Below are 11,702 nucleotides of genomic sequence, written 5' to 3'. Positions count from 1 at the left end.
ACTATAACAAGCACAAAATGGTTACGAGGTTAGTCCCATGGACCGAGCCCGTGCAAACAAAATAAGAAACATTCATATATATATATACATAAATTTGCCTATGTATATGTGTATATGACAACAGAAGAAGAAGAAACAGCTTCTAACAAAGCTTTAGGGTTGGTGTTCTGTAATAGAAGGAATGAATGAAATAACAGAGTTCCGTGGCTTGGTAAAGTTTGAAAACCACTGTTCTAGTCAAACCTGCTTGTAAAGTCTAACAACTTATAATTTTACAAATTCTTGATCATTCTCAATTAAACTAGTATTTACTCTTACAGAAAAGTTATTTCTTAACACTATCTATTATAGCATCCATCACTTAAATTTCCTGCATGTGATTACAAAATTAATTAAAAAATATATGCATTACAATAATACAACTAACCTTCTTCAAAATAATAATGCTATTAACATCACTAAAATTAATACAAACATAAAAAGTAACCTTGCAGTCAAATGCAATGCATATAGAAAATTATACATTTGTAATTAAAATAACAGTTTACAAAGTAACCAACAAAACTACACTGTTTATAATAGTAACAGTTATATTAATACTGTATACAAAATTTCCATTCACTGAATGTATTTATTTATATTTAATATATTTATTTCTGTTTTTGGCTAATCTTTACATCACATATAATTCATTTTTACTGAGAATGAAAGTTATCATTTTCCGAATCTGAAAATGTATTTCCAAACATACTTACCTCTGCTGACACTTATAGCTATTTCTCGATCTTCATCTTTGCAATCTAAGCATCGTGTTCGCTTACTCAAGTCTTTATGCCCCATTTGACTGCCCTCGGCAATATCTAATTTGCAAAACTTTACACTGGCTCTCACACGCCCTCTATGTAGGAACTGTATAAAAGCACTGTATGTCGACAATATAATCACTTTTCTGAGACTTACCCCATCCTGATCACTAACACTGGCTCTTTGTGAGGAGGGAGAGTGTCAGTGGAGGTAAGTATGTCTGGAAATACATTTTCAGATTAGGAAAATGATAACTTCCAAAACATACGTACCTCCACTGACACTTATAGCTAGAATCCCACATTGAGAAGGCAGAGGGACAGTGAGGGCATAGTCCATACAGAAAGCATCTGCATAGAACAAAGGTGTACCATGACAAGTGGTACCCAAGCAGGGAAAACTGCACTACATCCAGAATAGGTATGCTCTACACCCAGAACTACAGAAAAGGGTGGTATATTACACAAGTAAGTATGATGGACCAGCCCAAACCATGCAGCCAAAGTTCCACGACTCTGAGCTGGATTTAAGGGGTCATGGTACTCATATCCCCCATTGGTGGCAAGGGCAGTTGAACCGCAAATATATATACATATCTTTGTAATAGGATCCCCATCAGCAGCCATGGAATGATGCTTTTCAAACGACCAGATTTACAAAAGAAATGCCAAAGTGGACAATCCTTCTGATCAACCTGAAGAAGTCCAATAGGCAACATCCCAGGCTTGGACTGACGGGATTATATATGCCATACTCCACCCAAGGTTGATATGAAGGTCAAAATACCTGGAATGCCTACCCCAGAAGAAAGGCACCCCATCTGTGAAGAGAAGAGTCCATGAAGAGATGGATTTCCACACAAGGAGGTGGTATACAGAACCTGATATTCATGATGTATTGGTGGCTGGCCACCACTTGAGATCTGCAAATTGTTCAAGCAAAGGGACTGTGTGATCCAAAGGATAAGTATGCATGAGCCACTTGCTGCAAAATGACCATTGAAGGGATCTCATATTGGCCTGATCCAATAGTATGAGGGATTCTAGGGAAGCCCAATTCCCCAAAACAAACATAACCATCCATGCAGTGGAAGAAGGTGACATAAGCAAATGCCTGACAATCCCTTCCCGAGCATGAAAGTCTGGGAAGAGATGGTTGAGCTTGACTCGAAGTGCATTGAAAAACACTCCAAGATGGCCCATGTATGGAGGTGGTGAGAGAATGGATATTTCCTGCCTGATATGAAGTCTGCCCTACTGGCTTTGAAAAAGAGAATCTGTGGATGAAGTGTGGCAATGTAATAGGTTGGTGCCAAAAGAAGTCAATCTTCCAAATAACGATGTGTGCACAGACCCAGAAAATGAAGATGCTGTTCAAAAGCGCATACTACTTGGCAGAAAACATATGGTGTTGAAACAAGTCTAAATGGGAGAGCATGGAACTGCTACATCTGGTCCTTATGCAAAAAAATGTAGAAATCGATGAGAAAACTCTGCTATGGGGATGTGAAGATAGGCATCTGTAACATCAAACTTGGTCATCCAAAGATCTGGTGTGAATTGCCATTGAAGTTGAAGAAAAGATTCCATGGTGAAACAAGGAGGCTGTAGGAAGAGATTGAGTCGAAACAGATTGATAAGATGCCAATTTCTAGTGTTTATGGTCACCAGAAAAAGATGAGAATAGAATCCAGGATGAACAGGATTGACCTTCTAAATGGGTAGACACCAATGCCACTGGCACCATCCCAACCTTCCAAAGATCCCTGAAAACACAGACAGAACAAATTTTGTAAACCAATAGGACGAAGTGTCAAAGTTGAGGGCCACGAGACAAGAATGATCAATCCTCCAGAATTACCCATTGGAGTAGAAGAGAGACGAACAGCCAATGACGATAAACAAGACTACAAACGTGGCGTATAAAATTGGGCCTCAAAAATTTTAGGGACTCCAGCAAACTAGTAAGGCCGAAAAGGGGTCACCTCCCAGAAATCATGAAGAGGAGTATCATAATACAGTAGAAATTGTTAAATGAACCCGCAAAAATGGAGATCTGGTAAGATGGATACAGGCTCTAAACTGGAACCCCATAGATCCAACAACAAATCCAACTGTTGAGTGTCCAAATATACTACAGCAAGACGATGATAAGCCAGGTCATGTTGTTCTGATAAAGAAGGTGAGCAAGGCATACCAATTCTCTCTCTCATAACTGCACTGCAAACATCCCAGTATACATGGAAATATTGGGGGAAGGAGGAAGAAATACGTAATCCCCCTGAACCATAAAAAAAACACAAAAAAACAATCAAATATCAGCAATGGAAAAAAAACAACAAAAAACAAAATGTGAACCACAAAACATAACTCCTAGTGCTAGCACTTTGTCAAGAAAAATGATTATATTGTCGATATACAGTGCTTATATACAGTACCTGCATAGAGGGCGTGTGAGAGCCGGTGTAAAGTTTTGCAAATTAGATATTGCCGAGGGCAGTCAAATGGGGCATAAAGACTCGAGCAAACGAACACGACGTTTAGATGGCAAAAATTAAGATTGAGAAATAGCTATAAGTGTCAGTAGAGGTATGTAAGTTTGGAATACATAAATTTCAATCACCATATCTTCATTTGTTTTTACTTTAACCTTTTTAGAATTAAAAAGAATTTCATAGGTTAGTACTGAAAGCCTTTTCTTGCTGAGTTGCTCTCATGCTGTCAACAACCATTGGACTAGATGTTCAGAATGTCAATGATGCAAAGCAGAGCATGTGTTAACTTATAATTCTCCACTCTTGCACCAGCCAAGTGAGCGACTTACTGTACATGTATCAGGACATATTATATGAGCTCTGTGTTCCTACCGTAATTCAGACTTCTAAGCTACCATAATGCATCTTCTGGTTGTGAGGAGATAGGTGGGAATGCACTTCAGAAATAAGTACCTATTTGAAATTTATTTTAATTCTAAAAATGTAAAATTCACATTAGATAGAATTACCTTTGAATGAAAAGGAGGGGGAACCACAAAGAGTCATAGGATCAAAAGTTTCTCACAACTAGGCTTTTATAGCACTAAAATTAAAAGATGCAATCAAACAGAGCTTGAGTCGAAACTAAAACTAGAAAAAAGTCTGTGGAATGAATTAATAGAAGAAATAAGTGGACCTGACCAGCTTCATAAAAGACTAGATCAAATGAGGACACTCTGGAACAGGCACTCTCCTTAGCAAGATACCTCACTGCCCTAGGCACCCTTTAATTAAACGGGGTGGAAGTTTGAGCATCTTATATATACCTGTGGAGCTGTCACACTTTCAGATATGGTCACAGGTGACAGTGTAACACCTGTAGTCAGGATCAGAATGCAAAGAACTGTCCAGTACCTACAGTGAAAGCTTTTCAGAGGAGTAGACCAGTAATATTTAATGACTGGATATGCTCCTGGAATTAAAGACCTCTACACTCATATCAGAAAAGACCAGTCAAATCACAAAAGAGGCCTAGTAAGCAGGAACTCAGGAGGATTAAAAAGATCTAGGTACACCCAAAGATGGGCTCTACTACTCTCGTACAGTGCAAATAGGTTAACCCATTAACTGCAGCAGAAGCAGCTCAGTTGCCATTTTCTAACTGCGGAGGTAACTTTAATTTTTAGGGCAATTAGTAAACCATTTTTTTTATATTATTTTTCCTTTAACTTTTCTTACTTGAATAAGATTTTAAATAGCATAAATAAAAAACATAACCTTGCTAATTTAGTTATAATAATATAATTCTTTAAAGAAAATAGTTTAGAGGGAAACTAATATATATATTCATTTATTTAGAAAAATTGGCTTTTGTATGGTAGATTTCAAAGTATGATACTAAGCATAATCCAACATCGCAGTCTTTACATATATGATGTGTCCTTTTGTTTTCCTTTAGCTGCAAAAACACGGCATCAATACGAAAATCTTCCAGGTTTTCCTTCTTTTTGAGGAGTAAAGTTTGGAAAGTGACACGCTATGAGGCGATCAGGAGATGATGATGGGGCATATCTTCCTGTTTTGGAGGTGCATTCCCAATATTTTCCAATAAGCTGCTTTATGAGTTCTATTTTGAACTTTAGCAATGTATTATTTCCATTAAGCTTCTTATGAATTATAAAGAAATTCAATACAGCGATATCAAGGAATCTAAGATAGATTTTTTTTGTAGTACTTCTTTAGATGACTCCTAGCTGCGTTATAGGATGAAATCACTTGATCCATGTCATCCACGCCTCCCATCACCTTCTTGTAATCGATACACACGAGAGGCTTGCTCTTTTCCAAGTTACCTTCATTTACAGTCCTTCTTTCAGCATCATGGGTAATGCTTATCATCATCACCTCTCTCTTGTCTCTCCATTGCATGACCATAAGTTTACCTTCATACATGGTAATATCTTGTCCCTTTTTTAGCTTTGCTTTTGAAACTTCCTTTGGAATTCCTTTTTGAATTTTTCGCAAAGTTCCAATTGCATCTGTCATGTGGGAAACTAAAAAAATCAAAAAGAGGTGGCAAAGAGTAATAGTTATCCACTGCAAGATAACAGCCCTTATCCAAAAGGTCTGTCATTAGATGCAGGACAACTTTCGTTGAATGATTTAGGTATTCAGGTGCAATTTCAGTAGCACAAGGAGGAATTTGAAGATCTGTCCCCTTTCCAGTGTAAACTTCGAAGTTATACACGTATCCTGTGCTTGATTCGCAAAGAAAGTAGCCATCAATTCCAAATCGAGCGTGCTTTAGCGGGATGTACATCTTCCATCCTAATCTACCCTTCCATAGAAATAAGCTCTTATCTATGCATATATTCTTTTCAGGGGAATATGCACTCTGAAAAGACTCCTTATATAAGTTTAGAAGATCTCTAATCTTATATAATTTATCTGAAGAAGTGCAAGTGTTGCAGGAGAAGGAGAAATCTATCTCTCGGCATTGTTTCTCAAAAAAAAGGTGTTGCCAACACAAGATCCTTTGAAAAATACATCTGAAAATCAGGCTTTTTTATTATTCCCATCAATAACAACATTGCATCGAGTACACGCATTTCACCAACGTTTGTGTCTTTCCAATTTTGTAGTCTGCTTTTCTCCTTCAATAATCCTGAGATAAATTTCTGTTTGCAAGTTTCATTAGCATATGCATTAGTTTCTGAGATGATTTTCGATATTATTTCAGCATTTTGAATAGATTCAAAAATCTCCAAAGCATAATCAGGATTGGTTTCCTTTATTTTGACACCCGAATCTCCACTAAAAGTAAAACAATTTCTTTTGCTTCCGATGAGTGAACAATGTACTTGAAGTACTTGGTACATTTGTTTGTTCATTATCGGATAAATCATCAATTGTGACTTCATTAGTAAATTCTTCTTCACTAACAGAGGATAAATCTAAGCTTGATTTGTCACTTTCACAAAGGTATTGGCAAAGCTCTTCATCAACAATAACCCGCTTTGCCATTTCAAGGGAGGAAAAAAAATTTGAAATGACCCTCTCTGACTAAATAGCTTTTGAGCACTGATTGGGCTGGTTCCAGAAAATTATCCACCAAAAAATGAAATTAGGAATGAGATCTCTTCTAGTCTTTTGTGAAGCTGTGGGGTAAATCTGCTTGACACATCATCGAGGAATGGTTTTCTTGTCACCAATGTTATGAATGCTAAGCAAGGACATGCATACAAAGGTAGGAAATGTACTCACTGAGGCATCTTCAGCCACCAGATGGTATCTTCTGTCCACTTTTAATCAATAACCAATGAGTGTTGACAATGCAGCCATGGGATCTCCCTGCAAACTAGAGGCAGTGTGGATGAGTAAGGCCTCCAAAGTAGCAGTATAATGCTCGATATTTATTGAAGCATTTATATCAGAATTGACACTGACTTTAGAACTCATAGATAAGTTAACAGCATGACTGTCAATACCAAAATCTCCACACTAAAAGAGAGGAACATGATGAAAATGAAAATAAAGACCAGACTGAAAGATAATCACACCCAAAAATCTTGAAAATTGATGAAAAAATGATTTGAGATAACTACCTTATAGTCTGAATACAGGAACTGTCTGGAACCAAAGAGCATCTATAAGTAGATTGGAAAGATCCATCTGCTGGTTTTATGTTTGGCCATTTAAAAGGAGAGAAAGCAGTGAGTTGAAGTAGCAGACATTAACCGAGAAGTAGACAAGGAAAGCTAGGCAGGAAGATGAACAACACTTGCTGATCATCTCATAGGGTGATAACCAAAAATCATCCAAGTTCTTTATATTTTTATGTTTAGAAGGATGATGTTTTTAGCTAGCACTCTTCATCAGATCATACAATTACAACATGTATATGAAAAATGTAATTCTAACACTGATCCTTATTTTCCCTTCTCACTCTACTGTATACCAAAACATGATTCACTATTAAGAAAATATTTTTTTATGTATGACTTTTCAAGCAGCTAATGTTTACATAACTTGCTGCTAATACAGAAATGATAATATCTTTATATTCATCAATATAGAAAATATCTCATGTTGTTTTTGAAAATTTCCTTTTCATAATTCCTTGTGAATTTGTCACTAAGACATTAAGCATAATGTTTTGAAAAAAAATGTGGTTCAGAAGGAAAAGCAATTTTAATAACTAAATAGTTTTTACTTACCAAGCTGTTCTATGGTTCCTGTTTTTATTAGTTTATCAATTTGGTACTTCAGCTTTTGTTCAATGGGTCTTATTTTTTCAAGAACCTATAAATATAAGACATTATATATGTTTATACAGATAATTATGAATAACTTCACAGAAACTACAGAAAAAATATTAAAATTAAAAACTGATAAAAACTGGATTATTACTTTTTTTTACTCAAAAATTTTAACATAGTTTCACATTTAGTGAATAATATTAAAAAACAAAGACAACAGTGTACAACATACAGATACAGGTGTAATGAAACATTGCAATGAAACTGTTAATAGTTCTATATTTTTAAATACATTAATCTTAATTGAGCCAAATCAAGTTTACAGAAAGAAGTCTATAGTAGTGTTTCAAATATATTTCTTTTTTGTATGAAACTGTTGTACCAAGATTACCTAACTCATCCATTTAGTTGACCAAATCATAAAACCTCATTTTTAGAATAAAAAAATTTTCCAGTAGTTTTATGGCATAAGAGAAAAGGGTTATTGAAATAGATAAAAAACTTAGAATTTTTTAAGAAAAACTAAGCAACTTTTTCTACATTATATTTCTTTATTTTACAATGTTAAGTGGCCTTTAGAATAAATTACTGTTCAAAGAGTTGGAGAATTGTAACCCAAATATTGGAATACCTAACACATAATACTATTTTGGAAAAGTAATAAATGACTTATAAGTTTAAAGAGCCCCTTCATCTTGAAAGGGGTCTAAATTCTTCCTTCTAAAAAGACCTGTATAAAAATCATGTTTCCATAGCCCTTTGGAAAAATAATTAGGATTGTTCATCATTCCTATTCTAGTTATGAATATATAAATAATAATTAACAAGTGTAAAAGGATTTCAGTCTTGTCTTTATCACGTAATAACCATCAATAATTAATTATACATGCTTATTAATATTTCCACATAGTACATACTTGAAAAATAGTGATCTTGTTAACATTAAAAATTTGTCTGTTTTACAAAAGGAAGATAAATCAATGTGTATACATTTAAATAAAACACGTAAAATCAGTATTGAAAAACATTTGTCAAGATCTTTTAAACATGTTTAAAATTTGCTTTTCTATACAAATAACATGAAGATATTTAATTGTGGGATAAAAATTAAGGTTAATTAAGTTTGTCTATAGTTGTGAATTCAATATTAAGTCAACCCCCCTTTCAACAAAAGCTGACACTTAACATAAGTAATTTTTTACATGAACTTAGGAAAAAGTTAAATATGTCTTTACATAAATAATTTGATGGTACATCTATAGTTCTTGTTGAGAAAAACGATTTAATTCTTGTATTAAAAATGGCCAGTATACTGTAGCTTGTTACACATACTATACTAGAATAATGTTTGCAAGATTGTGAAGTTTTACTCTCACTTTGAATGAGTATAGAAAATATTTTAATATTACAAATAAATTGTAAACTTAACATTTTTTTTATTAATTGATACACATCAGTTTCTATAAAATTAGAGACAACATACTGATATTCTATATAAGACATTGCCATGAATCCACTAAATCAAATAGCCCATAACAGTCTTACTGTACTTAAAAAAAATAATTAAACCATTAATTGTTTTTTAATTTGATGTAGTAAATGTCATATGACAAACCACGCACATCTGAAGTGTGATTAGCAGTTCAAAATAATAATCAAAAACATTTCCTACTTAAAGTTTTTAATTTTAAAAAACTATATAATTTTTAATACAGCCTGTTTTCTTGATCCAGTATAATTTTCTATTAAGAAAAATGTTGCACACTATATTATCTGAAAACTTCAAAACATGAAGCTTTTCATTCAATAGGAATTTTTCTGAAGAAATGAAAATTGAGGCTTTGAAGGATTTCAGGATGCAAATTGGCATACAAGGCACAAAGTTTCACTACTTAAGCCACCATGACTTGAATACCACAAATCACAGTTTTTTTTTTCATTGATTATTAAGAATGAAACTGGGAAGGGATTACTAGGCTGTCTACACCACAATTACATTTTTAAGTAAGAAAACCTTATTGAGATTTAGAGAAACAAATATATATATTTCAATATTAACAGAGGAAAAACAAATTTATAATTAAACATATACAAAGAACAATAAAAACTCACAGTTCTATACTCTGCCAGCCTTTCCACTGCTGTTTCTCCACTGATTTTCTGGCCATTAAGTTTTCTCCACATCAAGAAAGTGAGGTTTGTCAAATAACTTAGGAGCATGTGGTTTTTCACCTCCAAAATAGTGATACCCTGAAAGAATCTTGGAATACTTAAACACAATGAAAATACTGAAAATAATTACTTTCAGTTGTCTGATAACATTAAAATAAAACACATAAAAATAATTGCAAAAAATTACCTCAATGTGTGGGAAAGGCATAAGTACTTTGTTTTAAATAAGGCAATTAAAACCTCTCAAATGCCTATATACTTTACAATATCATTCACATTAGATGGCAATTTGAAATCTGTATCTATACAAGAAACGGCACATCAGATGAAAGAAAACAGATGATGAACTGGTTTTAAAATTAATTACTTTCAACAATTATTTCTAAACATCGCATATCAAAATTATATCCACTCTTCTTTTTATGGAACAGGTTAAAAATAACATTTCTTTTTTCAAACTCTATAACAGATATCTATGCCCAAGTAAGCAGTAAGACTATGCAAACAATATCTAATGTTCTATTATACAGTACAAACTGAAAACCACCTGTGGCATTAAAAAATAATTTTCAAGTACATAAATATAAACTTCTTAGACTAATTACCTTTAATATGAAACTTGTGATTCATGATTTTGAGTTTATGAAAAATATTCAAATTCAACAAATTTTCAGTATTTATATGAAGGTGTGCAATTTGTGAATTTGCCCGATAACTATATTACTAATCTGAAGATAACCTTTTCCTTCAAATACTTTGGGTTTTTATACTTGGTATATACATGCATATTTATTAAATTCTATAAAACTTTGATTTTTTAAATTTAAATTAATCTTGGGTCTTAAAGTTTCGATGAATAAAGTGTCTTTACTCCTAAGCATCCTCTCAAATCACTTGAACCAATGACAGAAAACTGGTTATTGTGAAATGGTATGCCACAATTCCATGAATGCTCTTGAACAGAAGACGTCACATTGATTGTTCTTTTTGAGTGTTCCTTCAAACATTTCATGTGTTTGAATAATTGAATCAAATATATTTTCTAGCAAATCAAACAAAAGTGAATTAGAAAGCTATTTATGTTCATAAAAATTAAAGTTGACTTTTAGAAATGACAAAAGCGCCAAATGACATATAGTTTTGAAAAATAAAAGACTTGAAGGAATATTACCTGCTTTCAATCAGTTATTTTGTTCTTATGAACGTGCTTTGCCTTTTAACCCTATCGTGACATGTCATTTCAAAGGCCACATGCTCAAGTTTGTTGACTTGCATTCAAAATTTTATTGAACTACTATTTTATGAATTTATGTCAATAAGTTTGGTATCAAATTGTAGATTATAATTCAAATTTTAGTATTATACATTTATTAATTTCTTAATTTAAAAGTAAATTAAAAAAACACAGCTAAACATCGATTTTTGTGTGTCATGTGGTATGCTGAATGCAGCCCAGGTTCAAATTAGATGTATGTGATGTCAAAATACAAAGTCTATAGTTTTGTATAAATTAGGAATTCAAACTACCGATATTGACAAGCTAGAATATAAAATAAGAAACTCGTATCTTTTCTATTTGCAAAGATATCACTCATGTACTGAATCAAACACAGTGACCCCCTGCCCACATCTTTTCATTTTTGGAAATGCTCCCTTATATATAATTACTTCTGTATATATGAATAACCAATCGAAAGCTAAGAATGTCTCCCTAATGGTTTATCAGCCATTTTGATGTGTATTGTGTTAATCTTGTTCTTTTCACACAAAATTTCAAATGATAAGGTAAGTCTTTAGTGAGCTTGAAATTTAATATTTCTTTAGCCCCAAATACAGTTTAGTTACTACACTTGATAAATTATAGTGGAATTCTATGGTATCAATATAATAATTTATGGTTTTTTATTATTATTTAAAATTTATATATAAAACCTATAAAAAATATTATTTTCACTTCCTCCACATTGGAAAGTTCATAAGGCTTAGCAACCTAT

At 33.1% G+C, this 11,702-nt stretch overlaps 1 protein-coding gene across 3 annotated transcripts in view; it reads right to left on the bottom strand.

Annotated features, from left to right (window-relative positions):
• Positions 1-11,702, bottom strand: part of LOC106478173 (neuroguidin-like) — a 36,424-nt gene that overhangs the window by 17,897 nt on the left and 6,825 nt on the right. For all 3 annotated transcript variants that reach the window (XR_001292053.2, XM_013938694.2, XM_013938695.2), the window contains exons 3-4: positions 9,649-9,786; positions 7,495-7,579 (exon numbers count right to left, since the gene is read on the bottom strand). Coding sequence is in view for 2 of the 3 variants with exons in the window: in XM_013938694.2 (XP_013794148.1) it covers positions 7,495-7,579; positions 9,649-9,786 (223 nt within the window). In the remaining variant the exon portion in view is untranslated. The remainder of the gene's footprint in view (positions 1-7,494; positions 7,580-9,648; positions 9,787-11,702) is intronic.

This window comes from Limulus polyphemus, unplaced genomic scaffold (genome assembly GCF_000517525.1).
Source record: "Limulus polyphemus unplaced genomic scaffold, Limulus_polyphemus-2.1.2 Scaffold186, whole genome shotgun sequence".
Classification (NCBI taxonomy): domain Eukaryota; kingdom Metazoa; phylum Arthropoda; class Merostomata; order Xiphosura; family Limulidae; genus Limulus; species Limulus polyphemus.
The sequence above is the reverse complement of the archived record's forward strand: the minus strand, read 5'-3'. Positions and strand labels throughout refer to the sequence as shown.